General features: G+C 42.5%; 1 protein-coding gene across 1 annotated transcript in view; it reads right to left on the bottom strand.

Moving 5' to 3' along the window:
* The window catches only part of LOC126293571 (natterin-4-like), a 68919-nt gene that overhangs the window by 33151 nt on the left and 18205 nt on the right, over nt 1–17563 (bottom strand). The window contains exon 2 of the mRNA XM_049986847.1: nt 8791–8987. Coding sequence (XP_049842804.1) covers nt 8791–8987 — 197 coding nt within the window. The remainder of the gene's footprint in view (nt 1–8790; nt 8988–17563) is intronic.

Raw genomic sequence — 17563 nt, 5'->3', positions numbered from 1 at the left:
TTGGTTTGAAATAAATAAATATATCTTTCATCATTTTTTTGAAATTTAACCCCTATGCAAATGATGCATTGGGTGACAGACATTTTATAAATATAAACCGTTATGAAAGAATTACTAAATTATTTTACAGCTGCATGCATGAAAACTAGTATTTGACTCTTGGGTATAATTTAAAAAAAAGTGTTTCATTGGTTTTAGAAATTCAACCCCTATGGGAGTGAAATAGTGGATGAAAAATTTTATATAATTATTTCATTATGAAAGCATTTTTAATATAAGTCCTTGAAAATTTTTATTTGGTTTCTCAGTTAGAAATGAAAAAAAGGTGTTTCACTATTTCTGGAAATTCAACCTCGAAGCGGATGAAATAGGGCCAGACCCATCCAGTGACTCACCGTCGCCCACCCTAAAACGCTAAGGGTACAATCTTGAAAGTGGGAGATAACGTGGATCGTTTAAGAAGGGACTGTTCGAGATACCACTGCTGGGGGTTGAAATAAGGGGTTAAATGCTTTTTAAAAATATGTCGCTACTACGGCAATCTGAACTATTAAAATTTGTCTTTGGTTTATCAGTCAGATGTACAAAAGTAAGTGTTTCAACATTTGTGGATACTCAGCCACAAAGGGGGTAAATGATGGATGAAAGTTTCTTTGATAATAAATCATTATTTGAAGAATTACTAAAGCATTTCTGAAGTTACTCCCATGTACATTGGTGTATGGCCTCTCGTTTGAAAAGAAAACCACGTGATTCAGTGTTCCTGTAAATTCAGCGCCCTAAGGCAGTGAAATAGACAATGAAAAGTTTTATGACATTATTTCATTATGAAAGCATTTTCAAAGCGGAATCTGCAAAAAATTGTGTTTGCGTTCTCTGATAGAAATAAAAAGAACATGTGTTTCATTATTTTTGGAAATACAGGTCCTAACTAGGTGTGGTGGGGTACGGAAATTTTAACCTAAATGCTCGGTTATATTAAAGAATTTCTAAATGTAAAACTATAAAAAGTTTCACTTTTTGGTTTGATATGAAGGGGTTGTAAGTTCCTATGGAACAATCACAACAAGAACTCAAAAGGCATGATTAACAAAAACTATGGGCTCCAGTTACCAGAATTGCTTCTTGGCCAGATGTACATTCGAAAAAGACCATGCTTCTATGGCCTTAATTGGCGTGAAAAGTGACAGCATAAAAATTCGGTTAGAGAAAAACAGAAAACAAAAAAAGAGAAAAGTGTGTGCAGTCCATACAGCGAGGCAAGCGGAGGGCAGTAAGCTGGTCGTACATTATTTGATGCATTTGGAATATCTTTGGTTGTCCCTAGCGACTTTTTTCCTCGATAGCTCATTGTTTCATCTATGTTGTTATGTCATAAACTGTGTCCTATGAGATTGCCCCAACAGCGACCTGGTTTCCCGTACTGCTCTCAACACCTCTACATTGGGTAACCCAGTCTCTCTTGCTGATTTTCCTTTTGTAGCTTCAAATCCCAGGACTTCTAGCCGTCTTCTCTCTTCCTACGTCCTAGTTGCATACCTGAATGGGTCCACACTCTAAAGAAATGCTTTCATTGTCCGTTTCCGCATTTACAGACTCTTCCTCAGGTTAAATGTAATTTTAGCTTGCCGTGTTCTGCTCACAATTTATTTCAGGTCTCTACCATCCCTCAATATCCTGCTTCCCAAAAAGATAATATCCTCTATAACTGCTAGCTCCTGTTTCCAGTTCTTATTCCTAAAAGTTCGTACTGTTCTTCGGTTCTGCTTGTTTATCCTGATTATAGGATATCCTTTCCATTGTTCTGAACACTTCCTCCGCTTCCGTGGCCACAGTAATAGCATGTGCGTAACATATAAAGTCTATCTTCTGCTCATTAATTTTGATCCCAACCTAAATGGTTTCACGGACATGGTCGATAGCTTCCTATATGCAAGCATCGAATGTAAAAGGAGATAGAGTAGAAACACCGCCTCACGCCTTTTCTTAATTTTTGCTTCCTGTTCCTGATGAAAGTTCCTAATGTCAGCCACTTCGTTCTTATAGAAGCTAATTATCACTCCTATTTCTTTCTCTTTTACACATGATTTCTTCCAGCACTCTGAAGGTCTCCTGTCATAGAATCCGTCTTAGTATTTTTGCTAACGTGACTTATCAAACTGATAAATCTGTAAGTTTCACAACTGTGAGCATCTGATTCGTTTGAAACTTGAATTACTATATTCTTCTTGAAGTCTGAGAGTATTTCGCCTGTCTCCTCCATCTTTCTCACCAGATGGAAGAGTTTTGAGATAGTTTGCTCTCCCAAGGCTATCTGCAGTTCTAAAGGAGTTTTGTCTATTCCTGGTGTCTTATTTCGACTCAGGTGTTTCAGTGCTCTGTCAAATTCTTCACGCAGTAACATATCTTCCATCTCATCTTCGTTTACGCATTCCTCCGTTTCCATAATATTGCCTTAGGACTGGTTTTCCATCTGACCTCTTGATAATCATACTGTAGGTTCTATTTTCTTTAATGGTCGCTTTAAGTTTCCTGCACTGAGTCAGTAAAAAGGAGCTGTGAGACCGTATTACGAGGTATCTCATGACGACAGTGACTCAGTTAAGAACGGCTACCAAGCCGAAACTCCGATACTGATTCTACGAGGGTAGTTCAACAAGCAGTGCTCTACATTTCTTTCTCAGAACATATTTATTCTTAAGACTCAGAATTTGTTGACATTATAGATCCACCTGTCTTCTCCATGTCCTATTTTTCTACGTAGTCTCCTTCAAGTTCTATGGCCATATGCCAACGTCGTGGAAGGGCATGTATTCATTGCTGGTAAAAGCTCTTGTCCTGTAGGCGTAGCCATGTTTTCACTGCACGGATGACACTCTCGTGACCTTCAAAGTGTGTTCCCCGTAGATTCTCTAAGCGGCCCAAGGAGATGCAAGTCCGAGGGTACCAGGTCTGGACTGTAAGGGTGGATGAGGCACCTGTGTCCAACCCAATCTCGCGATGTCTTCTCGGGTTCTCAGACTTGTTTGTGGGAGTGCATTATCCTGCTGAAGCATGACTTCAGCTGGATCCTTGTCCGACCGAACACTTCGGGAACGGATTTTAAATTTATTCAGAGTCTTCACGTATGCCATTGCATTGATGGTTGACGCTCTTAAGCATCGCATCCACGAGAATGACGCCATCACAATCCCAGAAGGCTGTCACCTTTACTTTTCCGGCAGAGGGAGTTGTCTTGAATTTTTTCTTGAATGAGGCTGATGCCACTCCACGGACTGCCTTCTTGTTTCTGGCGCAAAGTGATGCGCCCAGCTTTCGTCTCCCACAACGATCCGTCACAGAAAGGCCTCTCCGTCGGTCTCGAAACGCTCCAACAATTCAGAGGAAAATGGCCTATCTTTGAATCTTGTGCTCCGCTGTGAACATTCGTGGAGCCCATAGTGACCACCTCTTTGATTATCCAAGAGCCTCCATCATGTCAGATCGTCAACTGTAGAGCCAAATGTTTGAGTTGCGATGAGCCAGTCGGCACGAATAATGGCATCCGCAAGACTCAGCACGTCTCGAGCAGTGGCTGTGACAGGACGTCCTGAGCATGGCTGATCGTGGAGCTCTGTTTCTGCATCTCCTGAGGCTGCGACTTCCTTCACCCATTGCCCCACTGTACTTCTGTCGACTGCAGCATTGTCATACACTGCACAGAAAAGTTTATCGATGTTCAACTAGGTTTCTATTTCTGAACACGAACACGCTGCTTGTAATGTCAGCCATACGTGGACGCCATTTTGAAGCTGTACTACGGCTCTGCCATCTGGAAGCACAGTTTGAAACTTCACCGGCGCACATAACGAACATAACATCTGAAGCACCAACAATGACGTTTGTCTACGTACAAGGAACACTCCAAAAGAAATCCACACTATTTCCTTTCAATCCATCTTTTATTTTACATGTTTGAAAGTTTTACATTGTGTTACATGCTTTAGGAAAAATATTTTCATTTCTCCACATAATTTCCCTCCCTATCATCTGCACCGGCCTCAGTGACCGAGCCAGCCGCGGTGGTCTCGCGGTTCTAGGCTGTCAGTCCGGAACCGCGCGACTGCTACGGTCGCAGGTTCGAATCCTGCCTCGGGCTTGGATGTGTCTGGTGTCCTTAGGTTAGTTAGGTTTAAGTACATTCCTGGAAATGGAAAAAAGAACACATTGACACCGGTGTGTCAGACCCACTATACTTGCTCCGGACACTGCGAGAGGGCTGTACAAGCAATGATCACACGCACAGCACAGCGGACACACCAGGAACGGCGGTGTTGGCCGTCGAATGGCGCTAGCTGCGCAGCATTTGTGCACCGCCGCCGTCAGTGTCAGCCAGTTTGCCGTGGCATACAGAGCTCCATCGCAGTCTTTAACACTGGTAGCATGCCGCGACAGCGTGGACGTGAACCGTATGTGCAGTTGACGGACTTTGAGCGAGGGCGTATAGTGGGCATGCGGGAGGCCGGGTGGACGTACCGCCGAATTGCTCAACACGTGGGGCATGAGGTCTCCACAGTACATCGATGTTGTCGCCAGTGGTCGGCGGAAGGTGCACGTGCCCGTCGACCTGGGACCGGACCGCAGCGACGCACGGATGCACACCAAGACCATAGGATTCTACGCAGTGCCGTAGGGGACCGCACCGCCACTTCCCAGCAAATTAGGGACACTGTTGCTCCTGGGGTATCGGCGAGGACCATTCGCAACCGTCTCCATGAAGCTGGGCTACGGTCCCGCACACCGTTAGGCCGTCTTCCGCTCACGACCCAACATCGTGCAGCCCGCCTCCAGTGGTGTTGCGACAGGCGTGAATGGAGGGACGAATGGAGACGTGTCGTCTTCAGCGATGAGAGTCGCTTCTGCCTTGGTGCCAATGATAATCGTATGCGTGTTTGGCGCCGTGCAGGTGAGCGCCACAATCAGGACTGCATACGACCTAGGCACACAGGGCCAACACCCGGCATCATTGTGTGGGGAGCGATCTCCTACACTGGCCGTACACCTCTGGTGATCGTCGAGGGGACATTGAATAGTGCATGGTACATCCAAACCGTCATCGAACCCATGGTTCTACCATTCCTAGACCGGCAAGGGAACTTGCTGTTCCAACAGGACAATGCACGCCCGCATGTATCTTGTGCCACCCAACGTGCTCTAGAAGATGTAAGTCAACTACCCTGGCCAGCCAGATCTCCGGATCTGTCCTCCATTGAGCATGTTTGGGACTGGATAAAGCGTCGTCTCACGCGGTCTGCACGTCCAGCACGAACGCTGGTCCAACTGAGGCGCCAGGTGGAAATGGCATGGCAAGCTGTTCCACACGACTACATCCAGCATCTCTACGATCGTCTCCATGGGAGAATAGCAGCCTGCATTGCTGCGAATGGTGGATATACACTGTACTAGTGCCGACATTGTGCATGCTCTGTTGCCTGTCTCTATGTGCCTGTGGTTCTGTCAATGTGATCATGTGATGTATCTAACCCCAGGAATGTGTCAATAAAGTTTCCCCTTCCTGGGACAATGAATTCACGGTGTTCTTATTTCAATTTCCTGGAGTGTAGTTCTAAGTTCTAGGGGACTGGTAACCACAGATGTTAAGTCCCATAGTGCTCAGAGCCATTTGAACCATTTGAACCTCAGTGGCCGAGCGGTTCTAGGCGCTTCAGTCTGGAACTGCGCGACTCCTATGGTCGCTGGTTCGGATCCTGCCTTGGGCATGGATGTGTGTGATGTCCTTAGGTCAGTTAGTTTTAAGTAGTTCTAAGTTATAGGAGACTGATGACCTCAGATGTTAAGTCCCATAGTGCTCAGAGTCATTTGAACCTCTCATCTGCCTTACGCCATCTTGGAACCAGCGCCTGTATACCCGCACGGTAAAATTGTGGACCAACCTATTGGAGCCACTGTTTGCACAAGGGAGACATCATCTTCTAACCTTGTTCCACGAAGAGAGTCTTTCAGTTTCCTAAAGAGATGATAGCCACGTGGAGCCAGGTCAGGACTGTAAGGCGGATGTTGTCCATCCGAGTTTTGTGATCGCTTCCACGGTTTTTTGACTGGTCTGTGGCCGTGCATTGTAGTGCAACAGCAAAACATCCTGCTTTTTCCAATGTGGTCGAACACGACTCAGTCGAGCTTCAAGTTTCTTCAGTGTAGTCACATATGCATCAGAATTTATGGTGGTTCCACTTGGCATGATGTCCACAAGCAAGAGTCCTTCGGGTTCGGAAAACACCGTAGCCATAATTTTTCCAGCAGAAGGTGTGGTTTTAAATTTTGTTTCTTGGGTGAATTTGCATAATGCCACTCCATTGATGGTCACTTCGTCTTTGGTGAAAAATGATGGATCCATGTTTCATCAGCTGTCACAATTCTTCCAAAATATTCATCTCCACCAATCTCGTACTGTTCCAAAAGTTTGCTGCATACAGTTTTTCTTGTTTATTTCTGAGCCACTGTCAACATCCTGGCACAAACCTTTTTTAACGCCAACACTTTCAGTATTCTGTAAACACTTCCTTCCCCTATCCCAAAGTAGCGTGGGAATTCCTTCACTGTGATGCGTCTTTCAGCAGTCACCAATTCGTTAACTCTCTGCACATTACCTGTAGTGTGTGCTGTTACGAGGCCTGCCGCTGCGAGGACAATCCTCAGTATTTCCGTGCCCGCTTTCATCACGTAACCTGCTTGCCCACCGACTAACTGTACTGCGATCGACAGCAGCATCTCCATACACCTTTTTAATCCTCTTCTGGTTGTTTCCCACTGTCTCCTTTTCACAGCACAGGAATTATATGACAGCACATTGAAATTGTAAACGGTGTTTTTCAGAAAATCATTAACTGGTTCTCTGCAAATGGGCTCTCCTTAAACTTTGACAAAATGGAATGGAATGACACCATAAATAAATATAGACTTTGATCAGAAATCGGTAGCTAAGGCAGAATATTCAAAATTTCTAAGTGTATGCATTAATGAGGGGTTGAACTGGAAAAACACACTGAGGATCTGCTGAAACGTTTGAGTTCAGCTACGTACGCTGTTTAGGGTCATTGCAAGTTTTGGAGAGATACATCTGAGTAAATTAGCTTACCAACCCTATTTTCATTCTCTGCTTTCGTATGGCATCATATTCTGGGGTAACTCATCATTGAGTATAAGAGTATCCATTGCACAAAAGCGTGTAATTAGAATAATTGCTAGAGCTCATCCAAGATCCTGCAAACACTTGTTTAAGGAGCTAGAGATCTTCACTGTAGCCTCACTTATATATATATATATATATATATATATATATATATATATATATATATATATATATATATATCACATATGAAATTTGTTATTAACAATCCGAACGAATTCAAAACTAATAGCAGTGTACATGGCTGCAACACTAGGAGAAAGGACGATCTTCACTACTCAAGGATAAATCTCAGAAGGGGGTAAATTGGCTGGCTCTGAGCACTATGGGACTCAACGGCAGTGGTCAGTAGTCCCCTAGAACTTAGAATTACGTAAACCTAACTAACCTAAGGACATCACACACACCCATGCCCGAGGCAGCACTCGAACCTGCGACCGTAGCGGTCGCGCGGACTGTAGCGCCTAGAACCGCACGGCCACCGCGGCCGGCAGGGGTGAATTATGCTGCCACCAAAGTCTTTGGACACTTACCTAATAGCATCAAAAGTCTGACAGACAGCCATATATCATTTAAAAGGAAATTAAAAGAATTTGTTAATGGCAAATCATTCTACTCATTACATGAATTTTTGGATATAGTAAGTGGGTAATTTCCCCAACACCCACAAAAAAGTTTAAAATATTGAGTGTCATGCAATATTTTGCGTAATGTAATATCTTGCATAGACACCTTTTATCAACCTGACACGTTGCACATGATTACGAAGTGTCGTATTCATGATCTATGGAACAAGTACTAATCTAAGTCTGACAGATAGCGATATACCATGCAAAAGGAAATTAAAAGAATTTCTTAATGGCAACTCACTCTACTCATTAGATGAATTTTTGGATATAGTAAGTGGCTAATTTCCCCAACCATCACAAGAAAATAATTAAAAATATTGAGTGCCATGTAATATTTTGTGTAATGTAATAACGTGTATAGACACCTTTTATTAACCTGACACGTTCCACACGATTACGAAGTGCCATATTCATGATCTATGGAACAAGTACTAATCTAATCTAATCTTCTGACGAACGTCAAGTGTGGCAGCCACCTTGAAGACATGCTGTGACGGCGCCACTCACAGGAACGGGTTGAACAAAGTTTGAAAACAAGCAGGAAGGATGTATCTACACACTGTAAAACTTTGACACAAGCAGAATGAAAAGTGTATTTTTACAAAAAAAGTCTGCATTTCTTTTGCAGTGACCCTCGTATATTAATGGCTTTTTAAAATAATATGGCCGCACGGTATTAGCCGAGTGGTCTAGGGCGCTGCAGTCAAGGACTGTTCGGCGGAGCCCGGCGGAGGTTCGAGTCCTCTCTCGGGCATGTGTGTGTGTGTGTGTGTGTTTGTGTGCCTTAGGATAATTTAGATTAAGTAGTGTGTAAGCTTAGGGACTGATAACCTTAGCAGTTAAGTCCCATAAGATTTCACACACATTTGTCACTTAGGCAATATATGCATGGTATTTCTCTCCTCTGAAGACAGATATTGAAAAGCTGGCTGAGCTTGAAATCAGATTTCTGGCATGTGTGGGAAGTGGACTCACCTCAAAGGCGGTCTTGAAGTGTTCCTGGCCGTTGTGCGGCACGTAGGCGCCGCCCTTCTTTGGAACCACCTTGGCCGGCAGGAGGTCACCTGCGTGGTGAGCCCTTCCGATGTACAAGGGGGCGCCGTCCTTATCGTACCCCGCCATCACCGCGCCATGGGGGACGTGTCCACCCCTGCACACCTGCCAGTAGTAAGCTGTGGGACAAAGACAACACGACGTTACGTTGGATCCTTCTGCCTCAAACTTCCTGGCAGACCGTATCAGCGCACACTACACTGCAGAGTGAAAATCTCATTCTGGAAATATCCCCCAGTCTGTGACTAAGCCACGTCTCCGCAATATCCTTCTACAAGGTTTGCAAAAGAGCCTCTGTGAAGTTTGGAAGGTAGGAGACGATGCAGTGGCAGAAGTAAAGCTGTGAGGACCGGTCGTGAGTCGTGCTTGGGTAGCTCAGTTGGTAGAGCACTTGCCCTTGAAAGGCAAGGGTCCTGAGCACAAGTCTCTGTCCAGACATAGTTTTCATCTGCCAGGAAGTTTCATATCAGTGCACACTCCGCTGCAGAGTGAAATTGTCATTCTGGAAACATCCCCCAGGCTGTGGCTAAGCAATGTCTCCGCAGTATCCTTTCTTTCAGAAGTGCTAGTTCTTCAGGGTTCGCAGGAGAGCTTCTGTAAAGTTTGGAAGGTAGGAGACGAGGTACTGGCACAAGTAAAGCTTTGAGGACGAGGCGTGGGTCGTGCTTGGGTAGCTCAGTTGGTAGAGCACTTGCCCATGAAAGGCAATGGTCCCGAACTCACACCTCGCTCTGGGACACAGTATTAATCTGCCAGGAACTTTCATATCAGCACACACTCCGCTGCAGAGTGAAATTCTCATTCTGGAAACATCCCCCAAGCGGTGGCTAATCCCTGTCTCCGAAATATCCTTTCTTCCAGGAGTGCTAGTCTTGCAAGATTCGCAGGAGAACTTCTGTGAAGTTTGGAAGGTAGAACAAGCGGAAGTGGCACAAGTAAAGCGGTGAGGACAGTTCGTGAGTCGTGCTTGGGAAGTTCCGTTGGTAGATCCCTTGTTGGAGAAAGGCAAAGGTCCTAAGTTCGAGTCTCGGTCTGGGCCAAAATGGCATTGAGCACAATGGGACAAACATCTGAGGTCGTCAGTCTCCTAGAACTTAGAAGTACTTAAACCTAACTAACCTAAGGACATTACATACATCCATGCCCGAGGCAGGATTCGAACCTCCGACCATAGTGGTCGTGCAGTTCCAAACCGAAGGGCCTAGAACCGCTAGGCCACCAGCGGCCGGATGACTGGGACACAATTATAATCTGCCAGGAAGTTTCTTATCAGCGCACATTCCGGTGCAGAGTGAAAATTCATTCTGGAGACCTCTCATCTTTGGGATTGTCCGTTTCGAAACAAGTATCAATGACAGTGATGCGGTCGTGACAGCAATGATTACAAAAAGTCAAAGGACAAATAAATTAGATAAAACAGTCGGTTATGTCACTTCTCACTGAGGAACTTGAAACTTTTAGCACAGCTCAGGAGTATGTGGAGTAGCTGTGGCGCTAGTTTAAAAGCATACTTGACCGCTCACTGAATCAACATATACACAGTAGTACAGTTGACAACGGAAATGAATCTCTATGGTATATAGTCACTGTAAAAATACTTCTACAGAAACAGAGATTAGGTATAAAACAAAATGCATATCTATAGATAGAGAGATGGTGAATGAAAAACTTTAAACTGTCACCAAAGCAAAGCGTGATTCCAGCAATGACCATTGTAGCAGAATATAGTCAGGTGATCTTTCACAGAACCCAAATAAATTCTGGTAAAGGCACCAAAGTTAGTGTTCAGTCCCTAGCGACTGAGATCAAAATGGTTCAAATGGCTCTGAGCACTATGGGACTTAACATCTGAGGTCATCAGGCCCCTAGAACTACTTAAATCTAACATACGGACATCACACACATCCATGCCCGAGGCAGGATTCGAACCTCCGACCGTAGCGCCCAGAACCGCTCGGTCACACCTGCCAGCAGCGAATGAGACAGAAACTGTAAGTGAGCGTAGCAAATCTAATGCTGATATGCTTAATAGCGTTTTCAAACGTTCCTTTACAAAGGAAAACCCAGAATTACTCCCATTTAATCCTCGTGCCTCTGAAAATATGATTGAAATAAGTATTGGTGTCAGTGGTGTTTAGAAACAGCTGCAATTGTTAAAACTGAAGAAAGCTCCAGTGTCTGATGGGATCCCTGTCAGATTTTATGCCGAATTTGCGACTGCTTTAGCCCCACTTCTCACTATAATTTGTCGTAGATCCCTCGAACAAAAAACTGTGCCCAGTTCTTGGAAAAAACTCGCAGGTCACTTCCGTCTACAGCAAAGACACTAGAAGTGATCCACAAAACTACCATCCAACATCTTTGACATTGATTTGTTTCTGAATCTTACGACATAGGCTCAGCTCAAACATAATGATGTATCTTGAACAGAATGAATTCCTTACTGCCAACCTGCCTGGTTTTCAAAAACGTCGATCATGTGAAAATCCAACTTGCACTTTTCCCCACATGACGTACTGAAAGCCTACAAGGCTACCAGGTAGAAACACTGTTTTCTCATTTCCTAAAAACATTTGCCTCAGTTCAGCACCTACGCTTATTGTCAAAAGTACTATCATACGGGATATCAATTGAAATTCGTGACTGGATTAAGGTATTTTTGGTAGGGAGGACACAGTATGTTATTTTGGATGCATAGTCATGGTGAGATGTAGAAGTAGCTTCGAGTCTGTCCCACAGAAATGTGTTTGCACCCATGCTGTCCATATTATATGTTAATGACATTACAGACAATATTAATAGTAAAATCCGGCTATTTGCAAATGATGCAGTTATCTATAATGAGGTAGTATCTGAAAGAAACTGAATAAATATTCAATTAGATCTTCATAAGTTTGGTGCAGAGATTGGCATCTTCCTCTAACTGTTCAGAAATGTAAAACTGTGCACTTCACAAAAAGAGAAAAAAAACTGTTATCCTAAGTCTATCGTATCAACGAGTCGATGTTAGAATCGCCCCAAATACCTGGGTGTAGCACTCTATATGGATATGAAATGGGATTATCACTTAAGTTCAGTCGTGGACAGACCAAGTGGTTTATTGTTACACTACTGGGGAAGCACAATCAGTGTACAAGAGGGATTGATTGCGAATTATTCGTTCGACCCACCCTAGAATATTACTGAAGTGTGTGAGATCCTACGAGATACGACTAATGGCGGACGTGGAACGTATACAGAGGAGGGCAGACCGAATGGTCAGACGTTTGTTTAGTCCATGGGATAGGGTCAAAGAGATACTGAAGGAACTTAACTGGTAGATTCGTGAAGAGAGACATAAACTATACCGAAAAAGTCTACTAACAAAATTTCAAGAACCGGGCGTAGTTGATTACTCTGGGGATATACTACAAATGGTTCAAATGGCCCTGAGCTCTATGGGACATAGCTTCTGAGGTCATCAGTCGCCTAGAACTTAGAACTAATTAAACCTACGTAACCTAAGGACATCACACACATCCATGCCCGAGGCAGGATTCGAACCTGCGACCGTAGCGGTCGCTCGGCTCCAGACTGCAGCGCCTAGAACTGCACAGCCACTCTGGGATATACTAAAACCCCTTATGCATCGCTCACACAGGGATTGCAAGGATAAGATTAGAATAATTACTGCATGCACAGAGCCATTACGACAACCATTCTTCGCACACGCCATATGTGAGTGGAATAGAAAGAAACCATAATAACTGGTATAGTGGGACTTACCCTCTGCCTTGCAGAGTAGTTGTTGTTGTTTTGGTCTTCAGTCCAAAGACTGGTTTGCTGCATTTAATACAGAAAACAATGTCCTCCTGAGTAGCCCCGCCCGGAGATCCGAATGGGGGACTATTTTACCTCCGCAGTATTTTACCCAAGAGGACACCATCATCAGGGCATCACCATACAGTAATGCTACATGCCCTGGGTAAAAATTACAGCTTTAGTTTCCGCTTGCTTTCAGCCATTTACAGTATCAGCACAGAGAGGCCGTTTTGGTTAGTGTTACAAGGCCAGATCAGTCAGTCATCCAGACTGTAGCCCCTGAAACTAGTGTAAGGGTGCTGCCCCCTTCGGGAACCACACGTTTGTCTGGACTCTCAACAGATACCGCTCCGTTGTGGTTGCACCTACGGTAGGGCTATCCGTTTCGCTGAGGCACGCAAACCTCCCGACCAACAGAAAGGTCCATGGTTCATGGAGCGTGTATTTATAGATGTAGATGTAACTTTGAAGACCCTACAGGAACAGCCAAAACGTGACGGCCAGTAGTGGTAATTTTCTATGGGTTTAATGGTTTCTTTTATCAGTTTTTTGTAAATAAGTGAACTTACAATACGTCTTACGATTTTATAATGCGTTTCCTGTAGAGTAGTGTTGAGTATAATAAAGTATCCGTCAGTTTTTAAATTATTGATAACTATTTCTCTAGCTTCGATCAGTTCTCTCTTTTTTTTATTCCTGTAAATAATGAAAATATCGACTGATACATCGAATTGTAGAAAGAAGAAGCTGATGATGTGTGTACTAATTTTAGCTGCCACTGTATCAGCATCAGCTTCGAAATCTGCATCTATATCCAGTACTACATCTACATTTACAACTAGATCTACATCTACAGCATTTACAACTAGATCTACATCTACAGCATTTACAACTAGATCTACATGTACAGCAATGCCTTCATCTGAATCTACACTTACTGCATCTGCATCAATGTCTAAATCTACATTTCTCATATCTAGATCACAATACGCCAGTCACTACTCTTGATGTACTGTGGTACCGTGTTGAAGCTGCATGGGCAGCTGAACCTATGCACGCCATCCAAGCTCTGTTTGACTCAATTCCCAGGCGTATTGAGACAGTTATTACGGCCAGAGTTGATTTTCTGGGTACTGATTTCTCAGGATCTATGCACCCAAATTGAGTGAAAACATAATCACGTGTCAGTTCTAGTATAATATATTTGTCCAATGAACACCCGTTTATCATCTGCGTTTCTTCTTGGTGTAGTAATTTTAATGGCCAGTAGTGTACATAATTTAGAAAAGACAGATGTTTATAAAAGTCCATCATAAATGGTCAATATGTCCTCCATTGGCTGCATGGACGACATCTAGCCAATAGCCGATTTCATCCCTAACTGTCACCGAAGCTACAGCACCTGATATTCTGGTTTTTAGTTCATCAATGTCACGAGGTAAGGGAGGAACGTAAACACATTGTTCAACATATCTCCACAGGAAGAAATCACGCGGTGTTAACTCAGGGGGCCTAGGAGGCCAAGAATGTAAAGCCTGGCCTCTCGGTCTAGTAAGCTCTATCCAACGTTGGGGCACGTTGGCATTGACTAAATTGCGCACGTTATTGTTCCAGTTCGATGGTGCTCCATCTTATTGATAGATGAAACTGTCGGAGTCAAGTTGTGGGAATAACCAGTTACGCAGCATTGCAAGATTTCAATAACACAATACGCCTTTGTTGCGCGGACGCCATATTGCGCGAGATTCGCCGCACGCTCCATGTCAGCGCTCGTACCGACATCTAGCGGATTTTATCTGAAACTCTAGACCCTGGCGATTACATCTAGCGCTGTTTGACTTACCTAGTGACATTATCATTACAACTTAAAATCGGGTCTATCTTTATGGGTCACCCTGTGTTTCTCTGCGAACATTGATTTATTTTGATTTATTATTATGATCGTTTCGCCCTATGTATGTCGGTGCCGACAAAATACGTTCCAAATTGGAAGTTCGTGACTGAAATTTCCTGTTGAGAGCCTGCTGCATCGAAAAACGCCTTTGTTTTAATGATTGACACTCCATTTCGCTAATCATATCCGACGCGTTCTGTCTCCTACTTCGTGCTAAGACGAAACGAGCTACCTCTCTTTGAACTTCTTCAATGTCGAAAACCACACAAAAACCAAGATCGGAAGAAGTATTTGTTATTCAAGATAACGGGTTTCAACACTCTTAGCTGTCATCTTCAGCTCTTAAACATGTTTTTTTGTAGTAACACGCGTTCATTTGACACTCACGCTCATGCACAAGATGTTAAGTGGATAAAATTTAGCACATTATAAGCGTTTGTCATTGCTAAAATATTTTACTACACACAGCATATTGTCCGTGAGGCCTCGTTCATGTTTGTAAAATGAACATTTTCTACTACAACAATTAATTTTCTACTGTAACAAAACAGATCGCCCTTCAATACTTTCATTACGAGAAGATTCATTTCTTCGCTGTCCTTCGTCAATCCTATCTGATGTGTATCCCAGACCGCACAGCAGTACTCCAAAATAGGACGTACAAGCGTAGTAAAGGCAGACTCTTTGGTTGACCTGCTCCACTTTGTAAAAGTTCTGCCAATAAATCGCAGTCTCTGGTTCGCTTTTCCACAACATTTTCCCTATTTAGATTCAACTCCGACTTTTCGCACTATAGGGATAAATTGGTTTTGATCATCTGATGACTTAACGAGACGGTATATAACAGCGCCATCTGTAATCACTTTAACAGTGTGCTGAGATTGTCTCCTTGGGGAACACCTGATATTGCTTTTGTTCGATGATTTTCCATCAGTTATTACGAATTGTGACCTTTCTGAAATCACGAATCCAGCTACACAATTGAGACGATAGTACATAGGCAGGCGATTTCCTTAGAAGTCGCTTGTAAGGAACAGGACAAAAGCCTTATGGCTATCTAAAAATATGAAATCAATTTGACATCCTCTATCGATAGCACCCAATAAGTCGTGGGAATAAAGAGCTATTTATGTTTTACAACAACGATATTTCCTAAATCAGTGTTGGCTATCTGTCAATACACCGTTTTCTTCGAGACAGTTCATACCGTTTGAGCCCAGCATATGTTCTAAAATCCTACTGTAAATCGAAATAGCAAATAGTAACAAATAATGATAAAATTCTATGTACTGCTCGTGGCTAGCTTGACGATGGCAATTTGAGCCATAGCAGCCTATCACAATAAACAAATTCAGTTGAAACAATGTATACTACAGAATAGGTATCAAAATATATAACAGATTCCCCAAGTGTGTCCAACATATTATATAATCCAAGCCTTGCATTTGATGTAGTAAATGCTGCTAGAAAAATATTTGTGGATCTATTATTTTCCATGTAATAATCCTTGAAATTGTATTTCATTTGAGCCACAATGCCATTAATGAACTTTATATCTATATTAACTAATCGGCCATCCAAAAGTATCTCATCAAATTTTTGTAAATCTGTCACATACTCAGTTTTCCTCATATTTTGCCTTTGTCCAAATTTTCCCTACATTGAATTAAGACATCTTAGCAACAGCTCGTTTCCCAGGATTTTCCTTTATTCTGTCCGGATCTAAGTCAGTATCCAGTTTCTGTTTAACTATTTTGATATACTCTTCATCAGTTTCGAAATTTCCAGATTTTTTGTCATAAAATCTTTCATATAAATTTTAAACAGCATGTTGCTTTTTTCTCTAACATCCCAAACTTCATAGACATCTACAATTTTATATCCCATTTCTACAGCCAACTTCATCTGTTACCCAGGTACCAATAAAACTTCTCTCATCATCATTGTGACTGCATTTTTTTCTTCAATACATTTGGCACACAAAGGAAAAAACACTTTCTCATTTCCATCGATTTGCATATGTGCAGGTAAAACAGGGGGATACAATCCTCTAGGTACCAATACCTTACATTTTATAAAATCATACCATTTTTTGCCATAATGTCTTGGTCTATATATTTTTCGTTCATGTCGCTCATGATAATAATCATAACATCGCACAGTTGGATACAAACAACATACATCAATATATTTTATTTTTGTGCTAACACCAGCTGCTTTAACTCTTAATTTTATCGCACTTGTATGGCCACCATAAAATGCATCTCTTCGATTCAATGGTTCGACAACTTCTGGTAACTTTTCATATTTTTTAAGCTTTTTGTACTTCAGTGATTTAGGCTAATGACATTCCCACATCTCTACTAAATTGTATCCAGCATTTCGTATTTCTGCATTTCTCGTTAACGTCTTTTGATAAAGGTCATCCATTCTTTCTATATTTTCATTGTTATTCATCTCACTTTTGAAGAATTTTTTACAACCATGACAGAAGCAAGCATGATATTGATAATCAGTATTGCTTTCTTTATCAAATGCATGTACTTTTGCACCAGCGATTCTTACTTCGCCACCATTAAGAGCATGCGAGATATTGTCATTGTTTAAACTGGATTCATTACTATAGTTCTCTTTCTATTCTTTATCCAATACTTCAATTCTATTTTCAGGTAACTATTTATATCTGTAAATTCAAACTTCAGCAATGGTTAAATACCAGAATGGGTCTACATTAGCTATTTCTAGCAATTGTTTTCTCAGTTCTAAACAACCTCTTCTCGAAATATCTACATCAGAATTACAGCATTCAAAAATTTCTTTCTTCACATTGACCACAAAATCTTCTTTGACTGTGGAGCTATGCCATTTGAGAAATGCTTCCCTATCTTTTGGCTTCATAGTGTCAACACAATAGTATTGAGTATCTGGAATAGGTCCAATGTAGTTTTCGTTTTCTGGTGTATTGAACAAAAGAGGGAAGTAGCCTTTCTTCAATTCTAT

Source organism: Schistocerca gregaria, chromosome 10, assembly GCF_023897955.1.
Source record: "Schistocerca gregaria isolate iqSchGreg1 chromosome 10, iqSchGreg1.2, whole genome shotgun sequence".
NCBI lineage: Eukaryota > Metazoa > Arthropoda > Insecta > Orthoptera > Acrididae > Schistocerca > Schistocerca gregaria.
This window is presented reverse-complemented; position numbering and strand designations above follow the sequence as displayed.